This window comes from Phaethon aethereus, assembly GCF_964289735.1.
Source record: "Phaethon aethereus genome assembly, chromosome: 5".
In the NCBI taxonomy this organism is placed as follows: Eukaryota; Metazoa; Chordata; class Aves; order Phaethontiformes; family Phaethontidae; genus Phaethon; species Phaethon aethereus.
This window is the reverse complement of record NC_138579.1, coordinates 53657131-53677041: the sequence shown is the minus strand read 5'-3', so window position 1 is coordinate 53677041 and position 19911 is coordinate 53657131. Positions and strand designations below refer to the sequence as shown.

The following is a 19911-nucleotide window of genomic DNA, read 5'->3' as shown; positions in this document are numbered from 1 at the left end:
AGTGCACCACAAATGAAATTCTAAACTTTAGGGAATTAAAATCGTATTTTCTGCTATTTTTATCAAAATAGAGTTACAAGAAATATGGAAATATTGACCTTTTTTCATTAAAATGAGTAAAAAAAGAGAAAAATCTTGACTTGGAAATCACATTTGGAATATGTGAGTTATCTTCTCTCCAAGAAGAGATGAGTAGTTACCAGACTGTCTACTGAGTACACTTGGTAACATGGAGATCACTGTTTACCCGCGTTGTATTTTTTGAGCAAGACATTGAACTGCTCAGAAGAAAGCTGATATGCAGTAGCCATGGGCAGTGGGGTGTCCACATTTTCAAGTCCCAGTCCTCACTTTCCAAGCCTTGGCTAACTGACACTCTGGTAAGAGGGTTTGCTATATAATTCATTCTCCCTCTCATACTAGAGACAGGTCTGGCTAACTATCCCATATGGCAGACTCAAGCCTGGCACAGAATCAATCCTAAAATTCTCCTTGAAAGCTCCCTTTCTCACTGTGCCCAGCAGAAGCTGCATACAGCAGCGCATCTTGCCCCCAAAATTCAAACCGATAGCTGCTTTCTTTTCCTGGGAGGTATTTTACAAAGGTGATTGCAGTTACAGGCATACAGAACACCCCTCACACTGGTTTCAAACACACAGTTTTGGAAAATTACAGACCAAGCATTTCTGTCACCCACAGTAGGAACTGCAAAGCAATTTATTTTCATCAACTTCATCTTATTAAAAACACTCAACAAAAATGCACTGACACGTTATATGAAAAATAAAACAAATTGAAAGACAGGGAGCATTTACAAGGTTATTCATTTTTGCTTGCCACCTAGAAGCACCAGCTGTAATAATGGAAATGAACAGAGCAGAACATTTGAAAAAGATTTGTGCCTATGACAAGTCAAGGGACACAGAGACGCACAGCGACGATGTATTCTGATCTGACAAAGCACCCAACGTGACAGGCGTGAGAAGGACGACAAACACATTCCCCAGTGGTCAAGTGCAAGAAACAAATGGTGCAGGGATCATTCCACAAGTACTACGTGGGTACGTTGCAGCTAGGATTTCTGAGTTTGGATTTGCAGCTGGTCACCCGCCAACCCTATTCCCTCCAGGAGGATGTGATTTTTTTTTAGGATAGCCCCCAACTAGGAGATCTTTGGTTAAACAAGGGCATAATTCAGCACCTGCCTCCATCTCTGTGCAAGCCAATGTTTTGCTGGCACACTACATGGCACAGTAGTAGTACACGTTATTTCCAAACAGGCCAACAAGAGGGGTTTAAACATTTCCAAATGTTGCATCGGTTCTAGCTTACCACTGTACGGCTTACACAACCCCCACTAAGTGCTGTATATCTGTATCTACCCATCTATCTGTGTATGTGTGTGTCTGAGTGACTCCATATAAGAAGAGAATACACATCCTGAAACGCCAAACAGAAAAAGCAAAGATAGAGCATTATTCCAGAGCCTGGAAAATAAGGCATACAGACACTACCTCTTTCCTGAATCTGTGGCACAGAAGAGAATCCAGATCTCCTTCCCTTTTATCTTTCCCAGATATGACAGGTTCTCATCTCACTATAGTACTACTTTTCCCATTTATTCTAAGCAACCGAGCAAATTCTAAAAATCTCATAACAGTAACCAGAACTAATCTCCTATTACATTTGGAGATGAAAAGTAACTTACTGGTGAATGAAGCTTTTTTTTTTTTTTTTAAAATCCTGTCTGCGTAAGATTGACAGCATCAGTCTTCCCACTGTAAAAATGTAGGAAAACCTGTGCTGGAATAGCCACTGCAAGGAGGTTCAAGGAAAGGAATGGAAAGGACCCCGCCGCTGGCTGTCAGCATGCACACTACCTGCTGTGATAATAGAGAGAGAAGCTATATTAGGACAAAGGACTCTGTAAGAGCACTTAGCTCTCACATCTTGCATGCTCTGGACACACACCAGCTCTTCTAATCCTTGTATTTCACATGAGAGAAGCTTTACAAGTATTAACCTCCTATTCTTTATTGATAGGGAACTGCAAAGCAAAGTGACTTGCCCAGGGTTACAGTCAGCCAGTATCAGAGCTGGGATTAGCACTTGTGGTCCCTTGTGCCTTCTACTCCATGCTGTCCCCATCACCAATTTTATCTCTACTCACTCGAACACTGGAAAAGCAAGAAAATATCAGGCTTCTGCAACTCAATATGAAGCCAAGTGCATGTGGAGTTAAAAATAAATCCTTGATTACTTGTTTTCGTCACTAGGTATATTATTTAAGAGGTTGCAAAAATTTCCAGAGGCCACAGCTTCCTTTCATAAAGACACCAAGGTCCACAGCTCGCATGGTATCTCATGTCCCTGCTACAAGCCAAGACACGAAACAAAAAGTCTCTGGTTAAGTTTCAGAGCTTGAAGGAGACAAGGCTTTGGTCTTTAAAGACAAAGAAGCCGAATGTTTAATACAAGAGTAGGATTCCTATAAATGCAGAGGATAGCCCATTTTCTCCTGGGAACAATCAGTAAATATCCGAAGAACAACAACAATTTTGCCTATAATCAACATATTTTTTGGTTGTACCCAACTGTGCTAATTACCTGACAGCGCTGTGAGGATTTATGATGCCACTACCAGAAGTTAAAAAAATAAAAAGCCAAAAGCTATGACTTTTGCCCCAAAACTCACAAAAAAATTTACAAAATTTAGATACTCAGATGAAAAATCAGTACAGTTTTCTTCCTTTTCTCCTGAATAAACTAAGATGTTGGTTTTCACCTCTGACGTCTTTGTTGTCCTATCATCAGCTCAAACACAACAAGGCTAAAACAGAACTCTTAGCCTCACCACCCCATTCCACTTCTTCCTTTCTCTACCCCTAGGGACAACACTGCTTGTTTGATTATGATTCAGGCTTGTAGTGCAGGTGTTACCTTTGACTCAAGCTTTCTTCAGGTCCCTACAACTTGGTTGTACTGGTATCTTCTAGATGTTTTCTTTATTATACCTCTAAGATAATGGTTCTCCTACCAACACACATGGCTTAAATTTCTTACCTAATTTTAGCTAGATATCTCATATCTAAATAAATTAATCATTATCTCTTTCACTTTGATAAATACATTCTGGCCCCACTGCTGGCGATTCAAAATAGGTATCAGATCATCACTGCAGTATCATTTTCTTAGCTTTCCACTTTGAACACTCCTTCCATGCCTCCATTGCCTCCTTTTTTTATACTGTATCTAACATGAACTAGCTGCCTTCACTTCTACATACCTTGTAGCCCCTTCTGTAACCAATCTAAGATCTCTTCCTTGGCCTTTGAGGTTGCCTTCTGTCTCTGATCAGCCTCCAAAGCCAGGTTCCACCATCCACTTGTTAAATATCCAGGCCAACAATTCTGTGCTCTCACAACACCCCCCGTACACCTGGAAGAGCATCATTGTTAATGACAGAGTTACATCATCATTTTTCTTCAGCTCCTTCCTGAAGACTGTTCTTTGCTGTGACGCTTGACAACAGCTGGGACTTCCCCATCACAGGCTCTCCAACAGTTGCTCTGTGTTTTGGACTGTAAGCTGGCTAGGGCATAGGCAGCTCATAGACCTCAGCAAGGTCTTCTCCATGACCAGATTGCCTTTGTGCTCCAATACTATGAAGACGTCATTTAAAACAGCAACAAGGATACTTGTCGTGATATTTCTTCTTCCTATCTGGTGGACTATGCTACAACTTATTAAAGGGTGCCTTTGTCCAAGCCCTTGAGGAGCTTTGAGGAATAACTCACAGAGCCCTCGCTGAGGCAAGGCAGCTACATGCTACCTCCAAAGCAGGACTGTAACAAAAGAAACAGGCTGGCTCTGAGCAATGCCTGGAAAAATGCTGTTACAGAAAGACTAACTGGCAAAGAGAACACCAGGACCATGCATTACCAGATATTTATGGCAAAATAACAAAAAAACCCCAAACAAACACACCAGTTATGAGCTGTGAAGAACGAAAAGCTGTCTTTAAGCCATTAGCAAGAATGGTGTGAAATAGTAAAATTCTTGCCAGATGGGATTGCCCGCAGCAGCCCATCACTATACATCCCAGCGTAGATACGCAGCTCCTGTTTTTTCAGCCTTATAGATCAAGACAATTTATGAGACGTTCACAGCTACACAAATTAGGTCCTTTGGGGCAATACAAATGTAGTTATTATAAGAGCATTAAAGGGATAGAAATCTTTAGATGAAAGCTCATACTGGAACGCAGAGTATTTCAGGTAAGTATTCTAAATGCAAAAAAATAAGAGTAAAAAAATAAAAGTAAGAGAAATACTCTTTGGTGCTCTAGGAATGGTAGTCAATTCACACAGCTTCTTGTTTTGGTCAGGCAATAGAAGGTTTGTTCATCAGGGCATGCAATTAGCTGTCTGTCAGGGAACCAACTAATATTCCATTTTTTATTAAATGGTACGCCATTGACACAGATAACGCACCACCTCACTTAAACCTAAACAGGTAGACTGGTCTTCTACATAAGCTTGAATGTACCACTGGGTAATGTTCTAGTTAGACTAGCTATTCATGTAGCACTGGCTAGCTTTTAAGATGCACAACTTCACGTGTGCACTCCCGCAAGATGCAAAACCCAGATGCAGTTACACAGAAAGAGATATACTGAAAGAAAAATCAGGAGAGTTCCTGCTTGTTTCCTCTATGCTCAAGCATTTACTGCTTGGTGATGCCTATGGCTAAGACATTTAATGAAATGACCACACCTGCTGAGAAGCTCAACTACTCAGCTATTATCACCTAATAGTTGTTTATTATATGAAAATCATTACAATAATCTGTATTGGGTTTGCATGGCAAGGTTTTGGTTGTGGTGGAGGTTGCAGGGGTAGCTTCAGCGAGAAGTTGGTAGAAGCTTCCCCTGTGTCCGATACAGACTCGCTGCTGGCCAAGGTTAAGCCAATCAGCGACGGTGGTAACATATTTGAGAAGGGGGAAAAAACTGTCATGCAGCATTTGCAGAGTGAGAATGTGAAAACAACTCTGCAGACTCCAAGGTCCATGAAAAAGGAGGGGCAGGAGGTGCTCCAGGCACCAGAGCAGAGATTCCCCTGCAGCCCGTGGTGAAGACCATGGTGAGGCCGGCTGTGCCCCTGCAGTCCATGGAGCTCCACACTGGAGCAGATATTGACCTGCAGCCCAGGGAGGACCCCCCGCTGGAGCAGGGGGATGCTCAAAGGAGGCTGTCACCCTGTGGGAGGCCCGTGCTGGAGCAGGGTCCTGGCACGACCTGTGGACCCACTGAGAGAGGAGCCCATGCTGGAGCAGCTTTGCTGGCAGGACTTGTGACCCCGTGGGAGACCCACGCTGGAGCCGTCTGTTCCTGAAGGACGGCACCCTGTGGAAGGGACCCAGGCTGGAGCAGTTCATGAAGAACTGCAGCGCGTGGGAAGGACTCACATTGGAGAAGTTTGCGGAGAACTGTCTCCAGTGGGAGGGACCCCACTCTGGAGCAGGGAAAGAGTGTGAGGAGTCCCCCTGAGGAGGAATGAGCAGCAGAAGACAACATGTGATGAACTGACCACAACCTCCATTTCCCACCCCCCTGCGCCGCTTGCGGGGGAGAAGGCAGAGAAATCAGGAGCAAAGTTGAGCCTGGGAAGAATGGAGGGGTGCAGGAAGGTGTCTTATTTCTCATTATCCTACTCTGATTGGCAATAAATTAAATTAATTTCCCCAAGCTGAGTTTGTTTTGCCCATGACGATAACTACTCAGTGATCTTTCCCTGTCCTTATCTAAACCCATAAGCTTCTCATTATATTTTTCTCTCCCCTGTTCATCTGAGGAGGTGGAGTGATAGAGTGGCTTTGGTGGACACCTGGCATCTAGCCAAGGTCAACCCACCACATAATCCTAAAACTGGGGAACATGGCATGGATCAAGGTACTTCAGAGTTGATGCAGATGTCTAAGCAATTACCGAGGCAAGGGACAAAAGTCAAGTAGGAACCGCCTTTGTAACGACAGACATGTCTCTAGTTCTTCTGTCCCTATGTTTATTAGTGCCCACATCTGTAAAAGCCCCTTGAAGTTTGGCCATAGAATCCAACACAAATGGAAGGGGCTGCACCACAAATGGCATGTGCTAGGCACTGCCACCAATCTTGATAAACTCTGAACCATCTCACAGTAACCCAAAATCCCCAGCAGATTATTCATGAGAAACTAACTACTCCTTTTGACCAACTCAGCTAAGAGCTAGAAAACTCATTACATTTGAAAGGTCTGGTGAATCAGCAAAGGATCTGTCTGGAACAGCAGACTGCCAAAGAAAAGCCTCTAGAAAAAAAGTCCTGGCAATTCTTCTTTCATGCTACTACAACACTTGCAAAATGTCCTTCCATACATATATATAAACAGATATAAGTATAGCAGGGAAGAGGTTAAAAGTTGCCCAGCCCAGACTGACGTGTTGTAATTCTTTGACAGCTTTTTCACTGCACTGTTTTCTATTGATTAAATAATCTCTATCAGATATTAAGCCCCTTGTTATTGGCGCAGCCTATAAATTATTCAGAAGTTATATAAATTCTTATGGTGGGCATGAATTTTTAAACCCTAATTTGGCACTGGGCCAGGAACTCTGGGTTGTTTTTTTTCCCATTTTTTCCTTGCCTGCAAGAAAATGTGCATGCATTAAGATTTTTTTTTTTCCAAAAGACAATTTTAACTATAGCCTGCTTGTTTGAATGGAGATTGTATTTGTTTGCTCATTATGTTTGGACATGAACAGGTTGGGGCTTTGGGGGAAAAGATAGGTAGTAGGAGATTACGTTGTTGTGTGTGCTCTGTACCTTTGATTTATTGGGGATGAAAGGTGTTTCAAGCAGTGCCTTCGTGGTGTGTAGTCATTCATGCCAAGGCACAGCAGTAGCCTCCTATTTGGGCACACAACATGGAATGGATCCAGCCAAGGGATCCTCAGCACAGGACGGGCAGAGCTGAGACAATACCCACTAGCTCACTGCTGCAATTCTGCTAGTCACCATATACTTTTGGGTTTTGCTCTTCAGAGCTAAGTGGCCTTTCCTTTAACAACTAGGGCCCAGACACACACAACACTGCCTACCGAAGCCTGAAAGAGAAATTGGGCACCTACATGGTTCTGGAGCTATACCTCCCCTTGACCTTTCCTCACGTCACAGAATTGTTCCACTATAGGTCTGTTTTCTCCCAAGCCCAGCATAATGGCCTGGATGGTATGCAAACGCACGTGCCAGCCAGCGAGCAGAAGATACAGATTTTTGGGTAGAGCTTATTAAGTCTCTGTTGCACAGGGTGGTGTATTAATCATCATCACCACCACTGTGCAAGCCCTGCTTTCTGCCAGGCTGGCATCCCTCCTGCATGTGGTGGCACCTGTCCTCTGCAAAGCACCCCCTTTCCTTCCCCTGCCCTCTAGCCAGCGCCTCGTCCCCAGGCCCACCCTTGACTCAAAACCTCACACGTGCTGGCTCCACTCCTACAGCTGATAGGCTTTCCTTTGGCTACACCTGCTTGTAATTCATGACAGTACTAAAACAAGTCAACAGCAGAAGGGGTCAAAGTAGCTGGTTATGAACATTTCTCTTAATTCTAATCAAGGCTCAGGTTGAACATCATTTTGGCTTCCAATCGCATTCTATTTTCTTTTCCTGTGTCCACAGCATCTGACACCCCACAACCAGACTACCAAGAAGCATACCTACCATGACATTAATTTTCAGTGCTGAGCCCTTGGAGCCACGCCAACTTTCTGAATCCTCCTTCTGCCTTTAGAGAGGTTTCCCCGCAGATGGATTGAATGTCAAAGTCCTGGGCTACCAATAACAGAAGAACACGCAGAACCCTTTTTTCTCTTTCTTGCAACCTCTGGCACCTCACAATTAGTTTTCAACAAAAATAAACAGAATTACAGGAAAAGCCTGCAGGAGAGGAGTGGCAGCATAAATGCCTCTGCAAACACCACCAGAGCTGTAAGTCTTTGACTCCTGCTGTCAGTTGATCTTGTATAAGCCAGAAACGTGAGTTGTGCATGGGTAGGAGGCCATTTTAATTTTGTTATGCGACTCATTGGGAAGCACCTTCACCTCTGAAATCAGGAGGCAGTGTGCTGTGTACATTGCAATGAGGCTTGGGCACTTGCCCAGTGATAGTGCTGTACTGCTGAACAATGAGAAAAGGACTTATTGTGCTTGGAAAAAGAACTGATGAATGCATGGTGCATTTCAGAAAGCAATATTCTGATGTCCACCCCTTCTATCAAAACAGTCTTGTTTAAAATGCTGATCAAGTTGGACAACATAGGGATTCAAAATAAAAGTTCCCCAAAATTTGAAAATTTGAAATAGTAAGTGTGAAGATTTAAAAATTAATTGGTATATGTCTATACATATATAGACATACCTGTATGCACCTATAAATAGAAATATACGGAGAGAGAGAGAAATACAGACATTGATGGAAAGGGAATTAAGAAATACTAGTATAAACACCTGAAAGAAAAGGGCATGGAGTGGTCCTAGGATGTCTTTATCCCATCTCATTTCCACTCCCTGCCAAACCCTCGATAATTTAAACTAAATAGCTAATCAAATGAGATCAAACAGATAATGCCACCCATGTCAGGAGTTCTCCAGCAAAATGGCATGTCAGCTTTATCCCCTTTAGAAAGGGAAGATCCATCTCCTGCAGACTATATGATAACACTTAGGTTGCCATGCTAATGGGTCCTCCAACAGTGGGACAATTGCTTTTCTAAGATCAAAAGGAAAGCTGAATTAACTGCATAAAATGCAGTAAATGTACGTATCAGAGATTTAAGAATAAATCTTCATCTTAGGCTTTAAGAATAAAGCCTAAGATTGCTTCCTAGAAAAAATCTGAGCCAACCACTTCACTCATGAAGGACTGGGCTTTGCATGTTTCCTCTTATTCAATCCTCAACAAGTCTGTTAATGAGAACCTCCTGCTCATTCACAGTGGTGGTGCTGCTAACACGGTATGAACTCCGCCTTCCTCTCCTGTTGCTACACAAACTCTGTCTAGGGCCAATTCAAGAAAGACCTTTCCTATAGAGAAAAGAGGACCATCACTCAGGCTCACACAGTTCATCTGCAATGCAGAAACCATATTACCAAAGGAGTGTTTCCCCTCCAATATGCATTACAGAACACACCAAAACTTTATCAGCTTTGTTATCACTTTGCTCAGTCCCTTACTTGATTTACATTTCCCTAAAATTCCTGATTGTCTGAACTTGGTTAGTCAAAATGACTGGTGCACACACAAATTTTGGTAGCTCACTGATCACTCCCCATTGTGAATCAGCAACAGACATTCTTGAACAACTCTGGGCTTACCTCATACCAGGCTACTTTAAATCATTCTTGATCTTTAAAATGGGAGGATGATCCCTGCCTTCCTGGCTGTTTTGTCTATTAACATTATATGATAGGAGAAATTAAGGCATAGATTGTCTATAGCTATTTCTAAATTACCTATTACTGTGGACTCCCAATCTTGCTTGAAGGCTGTCCATGTAATCATACAACAAATACGAAATAATTCAACTGTCAGTAATGTTGCTAGTTTAGCCAACATAATGTATATCTGGGGTGGTATATCAGCACGCATACAGAGAGTCACAGTGCAGCTGTGTTTTCCCTTATGCACCTAGACCTGTAGTCTACAGTCTTACTAAATAAGACAACTCAAAATGCTGGATAAAGAGATGGAAGTCTTAGACCTCATAGCTATCTCCATCTCTCCAACCATCTTGGTAAAAAACCCACTAAAACAAACAGAAAATAACTGCTAGGTTAACACAGATATGCTAACACATTTTTATTATTATTTTTGAAACTCATTTTCAGTGTTAAATAAACTGTAGAAAAAGGATTTGATTCATGGGTGCATGAGGAATCTACTCAACCAAAGCCCCTTGTCACAAATTAAATCATAAACCAAAAGTCAAACATGATTTGTGAAATTAACATTTATCGAGGAAATACTCCCCAGCGCTGCATCGTGATTAGTCTCTGGCATCTGAAATATCACCCATAATTCACAAGCTCCTCTGAAATCATGCCACTACCATTACTGCTGAGACGGCAAGCATGATGGAAAGGTGCTGCCACAACCAGACAGCGATCCCTTTTTTGATGCTGGTGAGAACTAGAGGTCACTATGTCTTATTATTTGGGAAAGTACATGCATACACACTTCTCAGCCCCCACACACTTTGCCCATCCACAGGTGCTCTCTTCTGCCTCTTAGATTTATCCAAGGCCACGGCTGTTTCTAATTTTGAACACAGAGGCTTGGCAGAAGCTCTGCATTGTGCCCTTTCTTTAAAATAGTGACTAATAAAAAATGAAACATAATTAACAGTCACTGGCTCTTTCACAGAGTTAGTGTCTTTCCACAGAGGGATTCAGTGCCTTTGTGGGGAGATGTGGACAGCTCAATCTTACAGGCAGAGGAGCTACAGCACAAAGACGACTTAGTGATTGTTAAAGGCTAAACAGTCACTGGCAAAGGCCGCTTTGGAGCCCAACATTTTTTAGAAGCCGGGATATCCAGATACAGCTTAAAGATATGGCCTGCTTCCCTTTTCAAAGTGATTTTCAGCAGAAAGGTATTTTCCTGCCAAGGAATATAATAATTTTTTTTGAAATCTTGGTGTAACACTGTCCCCACTGCTCTGAGCACTAGATATTCTTCACATGGAGCAAAATAGCCCCCAAGTTTTTCAGGGTAAAGGAGGACAGCTCAGCTCAGCTGCTGGCTTCACAGGCATTTAGAGCAAGAAGAAAGCTTCAGCACCTCCATAATCCATCCCCTCACCCCAAGTGATGAACATGGCCTTTCTTCTTCATGTATTCACACATTGTCTCCACTACCTGGGTATACTACACGTACCTGGAACACATCAGCTGTATGCTGTGTTTATGCAAGTGTGTGTGTATACCTAAGATTATACAACATACAAATAAACAAGGATCACAAAGAACAGTATTTCCTCTCTCTTAACCAAAAGAAAGCCTGGGGCCTCATCCTACACTCCTTTAAACCAGAACACAGTGGAATGGTGCCCCTCTTTTGAGTATTAAAGGAGAACTTATTGGCTATGAAGCCTCATTTCCCTTTTCTACCCTCCTCCTGCACACAGAGCGGGCTGTGTTAGATCTGGACCTCTGTCCTCAGCTGGGGCAAACTGGGTTTAATGGAGCCGTGACCATTTACGCCACTGAGAACAGAGCACTCAGCATGCAGCTCAGAGAACATCTGAGCCAGCCTCTGCCCAGTGCGTGCACGAACTCACTGTGGCAACTGCGTTCCACCACGGATGGCAGGCTCTGCCCCAAAGGAGGATGGGGAATCCAAAAGAAATTACTGCCTGCTCTACTAAGCTAACCCTTAGGCACAGAGGCCTCACTTCTTGGAACAGGAATTCATTGCTCCAGTAACAATGCTGGCTGAATAGTCCATGAGGGATTGTTACCTCCATTCAACACACTTTCTTTGGGTAAACAGTCATTCCCTTCTTGTGTTGTGACATTAAGGAGAGGTCACCAACGGACGGTGGTTTTTAAAAATAGGGTTTTTTTAACCACTCTCTTCTACTTGCAATAACCTGTTAAAAAGCTGAAAATAACACTGAGTTCCCTACTGGATTGCCCTCTTCCATTTGGAGAACATTGATTTTTTTTTCCTGTTGTGCCAAGATTAATGTGGCCTGTTTGTTTGACAACAGATTCAACATATCTAGTGCCCTGTCAAGCTAAAATGACTGTCTGTGGACAATATCCCTGTCTAGCAATGGCAATGAACTGAAAAAAAAAAAAAGGCTTTGCTACTTAACTGTTACTGCAGAACAATCAGGAGATTGCAGCAGTCCTTAAAAGCAAAAACTGGTATTGATGGGGCAAATTTAAAATATCGTGAGAGGCAAGGGTTTCAATGAAAACTATTAGGCAAGGGAGGTTATCCAAATTATCCACCGTAACAGTCTCTTACAGTTATGATTCAAAATGGTCCCAGATCTTGCAAGTACAAACCTTCCTCCCTTCTTGCTGTTTGACAGAAAATGTTGGTTTGTCATCTCTTCTTGATTTTAAGTAGGAAAAGAAACAGCACATATATAAAGTACAGAGAAAAAAATGAGAAAAGCCAAGGAAACAAGGAGTGTTCCTTCCTCATCCAAGTACCAGATATCACATGAACACTATGTGAGGGTGAAAACACACACTGCTCCATTCTTTCAGAAATGTCACCAAGTTCCAAACCCCTCCTCTCCCTCCCTTCCTTCCTCCTTCCCCTTCCCTTTCTCTGGCAAAAGCCAGTAATACCTACAAATATTTTTTATTTTCGTAAACGTCATGCAGCTTTAAAACGTGGGGATGTTCTATCAACTTCAGGATGGCTATTTCCCGCTCCACCTGGAAGAAACAAAAAGAAACAGAGACAATTAGAAGCTTGGTCTTAGAATACATTAGATATCGTCACACATTTTCTTCCCATTTATCCATTTTCCACTCCTTATATGCTGAGGATATGGCAACTTATAACAATGTATCATATTTAGCACTCGTATAATTTAAGAAAAATTCAATTTATTCAGCCTCAGCACTCCCTACCCTGCAGGACAGAAAACCAGCAAAATTTCAAGTTTGAAAGAAATGTCCCAAATCTACCAAAGGGAATTAGCTGTAGGAGTTATATGAGCATTCAAGGCTGTTGCTGCCTGACAATCCAAAGCCAATGATATATTCTCAAGGTACAGAAACTCTAAGATATCACTTAGGGCTCTCCAGACCTCCCATAGGCACATGTGTAGCCAGGCTGCACTACGTATTGCATAGTCAATTAGTACTAGAAAATCCCCATCCTGAAGAACTTGCAGTGTATGCAGGGGAGACAAAGAGTGGCAGACAGACAGCAGTGTGATTTTATAGCTGCAGAACTGAGGCCCAGAAAGGGAAAGAAATATAAGAAGTGACATAAGAAGTACAAAGCACAACAAGAAATTAACCCGATTACTGGAGATGCAGTGTTCAGAGCCTTAAGCGTAAGACTGTGCTTCCTCTCAATTCCCAATCTGTCCGAGCATCGCTACTTCTAAGAGCCTGTCTTCAACATGGAGTTAACAAGTTGTGACTAAATCCCTGTAATTAGCGCAAGCCTTGTTCTCACCCAAAAGTCCTACCATGACTGCCATGGTGCTTTTAACTTGAATTTACGAAGGGTATTCATTAGAGATGGAGTCAGTGCAATTCCTCAGCTGCTAGCAAAATTGCTGTGCTGCTCGAAGCCACACTGTAACTGCTCTGATTTGACCTAGGCTAACTCAAAGGGAGTTAATGTAGCACTGTGGAGAGGGTAGATAACTGAAAAAAATTCTGCGACAAGATGCAGTCTAAGCATTGCACAGTCGGGCATGACAAATTTCCAGGAATTTACAAAGGCAGGAAAAAGACCTAAAGAAGCAAACAAGGGCAACTAGGAGGGGGTTTTCCCAGTCTTTCAAATAACTGATTGTCCTGGAGCTGCTATGCTAACAAACAAAACATGAACAAACTACAAAACCGTCCCTGAACATCTCCTCTGCAGGGATCAGATGAGTAATTAGGAACTTGCCCTACTACACCTTTAGTTCTTGATGTCCTTGAATATCCTGAGATATCATCCTCTGCTAAGACTGAACACAGAACTTTCCCTGAATGCCAGTAAGATACTCAGCAGAAGATTGGAAAGTGGTAGTTTTCCAGCACTGTGCAGGGGAGGAGGATTTCCCAGCATGTTGGTTGTCACCCCAGATCTCTCTTCCTCTACACCACCACACAATACCAGCAAAAGCAACTCTCACACCACATCACCCTTGGCCTTCCTTGCATATCAGGATGGAGGAAAGGGTGTTTGTACATCTGTGAGTCTTAGTCTTTCAAAAGACACTTACTCCTCTCTGTACAGCCAAAAGTCACCTCAGAGATCCACTTCCACACTTGGGATCTCTGGAAATAGCTCCTTCAGAGAAGTGGGGAAAAGTGTATCAGGGGGGTCTAACGGAATTAAGTGTGTACGGGCGCATGCATGTAAACATGTATGTATGCAGTTCAGCACTGCCAAAACTGCTATGAATTCAGTGATACACAATACTTGATGGTGACAGCTCCGTAGGCATAACTTACTTATGACCAGCACTTAGATGAAAGCTGCTTATACAAATAAGAAACAAAAGTTGGGCAGATTTCAACTGTACAGCTGCCATAAAAACAAGGGGAGAGCTAATTTATTCCATTTTTGTCTCCCCTTCAGAAAGATCTATCACTCTTTTCTCTTACAAGATATGCACTGATATCTGCAGAGGGTTTGTTCAGCCCTAGAGCTGATAAAGTTGGATTTGCTTCAAGAATGAGGAAAAACAAAACAGAAGCACCACCCACTTGCGTAACACTCTTCCAGTAGCACTGAGGTTCACCATCAGCACCATGTACCACAGCTGCTCAGAAACTGGAACTCCAACAAAGTTCCCTTTGGATGGGGGAGACTAGGTGGGGAATATGACCATTGCACTAGCTATAGCAGGGATCATCCAGCCCTGTTCTCCCTCCTGGAAGATATCCTGCTTGTGAGAGATGAAATTCCCTGCAGATGGGCTAACTGCATTGGAGATTCATTTCTGAAAAACCTCCTGGTGGGTGCAATGGCAACGTATGTTCAGACCAAGTGAGTGATGGACAGCAGCATCCAGTCAGGGTCCTGCTTGGTAACTGTCCTAAAGCATGAGAAGAGGCAGTGATTTATGACCACCCCTTAGAGGAGGGAATTCAGTTATGGCACTGCACGGACTAACTCAATAAGAGAAAATCAGACCAGAAAGCAAATACCTACTTACTACCTACAGATTTATGCTAGGAACCAAGCAAAAAGAAATAACCTGAGTTACTTTACTTTCATCATTAAGTGTGTGAGTGTGGAAGGTTCTGTGCATATTTTTAACTTCCTGGGAACTAAATCCTGAGAGGAAATACAGTTTTGGAGGTCTTGATTTCAACCCCAGATGCGCAGAACGCATCCGGCTCGATGTGCCTGGCAGCATTTCACTACAATGTATTCAGTTCAGTGGTGTGCTGCACCGCTCCAGAGCAGGCAGCAGGCAGCTTTCCACAGTCTGCTACCTCTTCTAGCTGTAAACCAAGGGCAAAACTGATTTACTTATCTCAGTAAGACTCTGTATAAACCTTCATTAAAAAGGGGCTTTATGAAGGAAAAGTGCCATTAAGGTACTTTTCATATCCAGGCCTTGGCCCTGTGTAGAGGAGCAAGACACTAATGGCTTCAAGAACTAGAGATTCCAGGTCTCTAAACACCAAACTGATGAAGATCATCCTCAAAAATCTTACAGCAGTGTCCTGCCTCTTTTCCCTTCCAAAGAAAAACAAAAACGTGCAGTGGACCACCTTCTCAAAATTACTACTGCAGCCATTTTTAATGGGTGACTCTCATGGATCCTACTCAATTTTATATCTCCACAGAGAAACCAGTAATTGATATGGGTTGGACACCGACTGTAGATCTCAATAGTGTTTTTACTGATGCAGGGCTCAGGAGGACCCAGCAGCCACCATGTCAAAGGAGAGGTACCTGAACACGTCGTCAAAATAAGAGAGGCCTGAAATAGCACGGAGCTTTGCCTTCTTCCCCAGAGCTTTGCCAGCCCTTGGCATGCCTTTTTTGTGCATCCCTGTGCTTGCAAGCCATGGAGTACTGTCCAGCTCGGAGCTGGCAAGGACAAGGGAACGGAGAAACCCTGCAGGGGTGTTTGCTTTAAAGCAGATGCAATTATCAGAAAGCAGGCCAAGCTCAGAATAGCCTGTCTAGGGAGGCTCAGACTCTGCGATAAACAGGAAACATGGAGAAACATTTGCGTAATAGTTAAAAGAGAAAGGAAAAAAGTGATGCTTTCTCTGTCACACAACGCTGCGTCACGTCACAGGGTCCCTACCACAGCCTGGGTGGCCTCATACACCGGCAGGTTACTGCCTGTGCGGCACTCCAGTGCCCAGGGAAAGAGCTGTGAAAGGCTGTGCAGGGCAAATGGAGACACATCACTAACTTGTAACCTTCTAGGTGCCAATTAGAGGTTTTAAAAATCTATGCAGGAGGCTGATTTGACAGGATGCTCCAGCAATTCAGCTAATGACAAAATGCAACATGAGGGCAACGCGACCCTTAGAGGAATAGTGCAAAACTCCGGTTCCCTCTCCTCCATCTCTACTTCACTCTCCCTCTTCCCCAGAGGAAATCACATCTCTCTGGTTTAAGCCCATCTTGTCAGCACAGTTTTCACCGGCAACAAGTGCTCTGCTCTCACAGACACACAGGGTGCTAATTCACCTAGAAGGCAAGGAGGGCAGGTCGCGGCAGCCTGAAGGTTTGTCTCAGTGATGAAGGTTTCCTTTTCTCTTTTATTCATTTGCTCAACAACAATTGGGTCACCCATGTGGTACTGTGAGAACTTGAAAAATTAGGTGGACAGCTGTCTCATATTACCAGGCTGTATTTTATCTACCAAATCTGTGCCAGCACTATGCAACAGTCATTAGCAGCAGTGTTTCTCAAAGGACACCTACTCCCAAAAAGCTGGGGAACAGCAGATGACACTTCTCCTTGGATACTCTGAAGTTCACCAATAGCACACCACAAATCTCCCCAGTGGCTCCTATATGGCTCAAAATGCTGGCCTGAGAAGCAAGTCTGGAGCTGCAGAAGTGGGAAGGGGCAGTAAACGGGATGTGCTGCAGCCTGCAAACGTGTTGTGCCTTTTTTCCCACTCACAGCAAAAATGGGGGGTGTATGTGTGGGGTGTGGTAGGTTTTCATGTGAAAATTAAGCTCCCTAATGTTGACTCTACTTTGCTTTGAAGTAATTAATGAAATAATTTCCAGAACTCATGGCCGTCCCTCAGTTACTAGAAACCTGGGCATGAACTTTCTCTGAATACAGAATTATTTAGACGCAGGATGAACTTCCAAGGATGCAGAGATTAGGATGCTCATCTAGCTCCTCAGGCTAGAATTCAGACTGGAAGCCTGGTACCAAAATACCTACTTTCTCCAATGCCTGGCCTGCTGTGCAGTAATTTGCATTGCCATGATGAGAGCACAGAAAGCAGAAAGTAAATCACTGTGATACTTCACTGAGTTGAAGCAGCAAAACCAAAACCCCCTGTCTGATATAGGAGGAAACTAATCTCAAGTTCTTTGGGAAGTCTCTGTTCCTGCCGTATCAGAAACATTGCAGGAACAGACCCTGAGATTTTTTTTAATTTGGTACTTTTGCTTCCATTTTACGTGGGACTGAAAGTTAAAAATGGTGAAAAATGACTGGCTTTGGTGAAGACCAGCTAGGTCACCTGTTCACTCCTTCCCATAATCACAGAATAAATAGGCTACTGCTGATATCAGAAGAGAACAGCATTAAAGCAGAAATGGCTTTATACAACAAGTAACTGTAGGCCCAGTATGGCCTGTATACTGGGTCATTACTGCTGTGGAGCTATCATTCTTCCAAACAAACTTAAGCCATTATCATATCTAAGCAATACCACATTTTATCAGTTGCATCGTTAATTTCAATGGGAGCATAAATAGAGTCGAAGTGGGAAAAAATCAGGCTTTCAGTGATTAAAGCATCTTCCCCTGCAGCTTTGAATTTAGTTGATTTTTTTACTTAAAGTTGCCTTTCATTACATTTATCCAAAGCTGCTTCAAGCAGGCCATTATGGAAGGAAATGGAGAACCACAGAAGTTGTCCATCTACAGAGAATATTTCCTGCTGCTACTGTAGCTATTAGCTTCACATTTCTGAATATACTGAGCCAGATTCAAAATGTATTGAAGTCAACAAAAGACATCACTGACTTAAGTGGGCTTTGAATCAGACCTTCTAATGATCATTAAGTGGTATCTGGAAGAAATCTTTTATTACACAATTTTGACTAATTAAATGCTTTTACATGAATTCAGGGTTTCAGCTCAGTACTAGTAATTACAAAAGATCCTATAAAAAGTGGATAAATGAGGGGGGAAACTAGACTCAGATCTCCACAGAATCAGGCAGCTAGACAATGGTCTACAAAATACTTAAAACAAACACAACAAAATTACTGGAAAGCTGAGCAATTCTTCATTTTATTGAAAGCTCTATTACAGGCTCATTCCACCACAATTTTTGTTTGCATGCCTGCTTCTCAAAGCTATTTCCCCATAACTGAAAATGAAAATAGGTATGTGTGAGAAGAAAGTGAGATGCATATTTGATGTTAAAATTTGCATGTGCAAACTTCTATACCATGAAGCTTGCGTAGGGAAATTTATTTTCCACAAACCACTATCATAACAGGATGTCAGTTTCTACTTGTCTTCATTTTTCCATAGTCCCTTCAAAACCGCAACTCTAAAGCTCCACCAAATTTCAAAATTTGGCATAAAGTCTGAGGGTATGAAGTCAGCCGAGTGGATACTATGAGAGTCTTCTCGAAGAATCCTGTCCGCTGCTGCCAATGCACCTCCGTAACAGGAGAGGACTCCTGGCCTGGCATGTTGATTCCAAGACCTTGAAGTGACAGGGTTTGGATCCTACAGGTACCTAACCATGGAAAATCCTACCCATGACCTTCATGGTTTAACCCGGTAGTTAACACTTGCAGTGTTCTTCACTGCTCTGCCATAGGCTACTGAGTCAATATGGCACTCAGACTTATCTGCAGCGTATGCCTCTTTAAGAAGCATCAGGCCTTCATGCAAGAGACACTGATGGGAGCTGACAAGGAGTGGATTTATTCATTCAGCACTTGAGATTATCTGCTGCCCGGTGGTACACAGCTAACAAGTGACTGACATGCAAGCCTCTGCCAGCAGTCAGCAGAATCGGCCCCTTACACCAGAAGGCAAATAGCCTCCCTGTGCCTCCTGTCACCTTCAGTGAGTGCCACATCCTGGCTGCCACCGCGAGTAGTGCGGGACACAGAACACAAACCAACAGCCACTCTGCAGGAGAAATAACCTGATCTTTGACTTATCTTTTTCCCTCCTTATCCTGGATTTTCATGTTAATGCGCACTGGGCTTTCTTTGACCCAAAGCAGAATGTTTGCACAGCTGCTTTTTTTGCTGGGGGAAAAAAAAGTAACTCACATGCAGCCAGCCCAGTGTTTAAAAGAAATCCGCTACCCCCAATCAGCAGCGACAGCCAAGCCTGTGTGAACACCGATTACCTCCAAAGCAGCACACTCAGTCCCTCTCGTGCCAGCAGCCCTCGCTGCCATGCCAGACTTGCAGTGCTCACCCCAAACTTCGAAATTTAAGTCTAACCCCAACAAGCAATGCTGTAGGCAGTGCTCACTTGCAGCTTTTTCCCCCTGAAGGACCAACAAACTTATGCCTGGCTCATTTCAGGGATTTATATGTTAAAGAAGGCAAGAGAAGGAAGCCAACAGGCCCTGTACAGGAGCACAGGAAAGGAGCGCAATCCATAACTCATTTTCCCCCAGTAGAAGTTACTTCTACTGAAGGTAGAAGATATATTCAAGAACATTTAATGCCTTGAGGGGTGCTACACTCAGCTACAGAAAAACAGTCACTACACACAGAGGAGAAACAAGCTGCAAAATTGAGGGGTACGGAGAGTTCAACTTCAAATAACACAAGTGCAGAGCTCCTTGTATTATTTGAGACATCACAGATTTAATATGGGCAGTACCAAACACAACATTGGAATGTCTGAGCTAAAGAGTGGGTGGAGGATGTAGGAGATGCTGAATCCCATTAAGGGAATACAGGCAAGCACAAAGGAGGTG

The 19911-nt window shown here is 43.1% G+C and overlaps 1 protein-coding gene across 2 annotated transcripts in view; it reads right to left on the bottom strand.

The window, feature by feature from the left end:
- BRSK2 (BR serine/threonine kinase 2) overlaps positions 1-19911 on the bottom strand; it is a 321648-nt gene that overhangs the window by 95856 nt on the left and 205881 nt on the right. For both annotated transcript variants that reach the window (XM_082000492.1, XM_082000493.1), the window contains exon 3: positions 12406-12491. In XM_082000492.1, coding sequence (XP_081856618.1) covers positions 12406-12491 — 86 coding nt within the window. The remainder of the gene's footprint in view (positions 1-12405; positions 12492-19911) is intronic.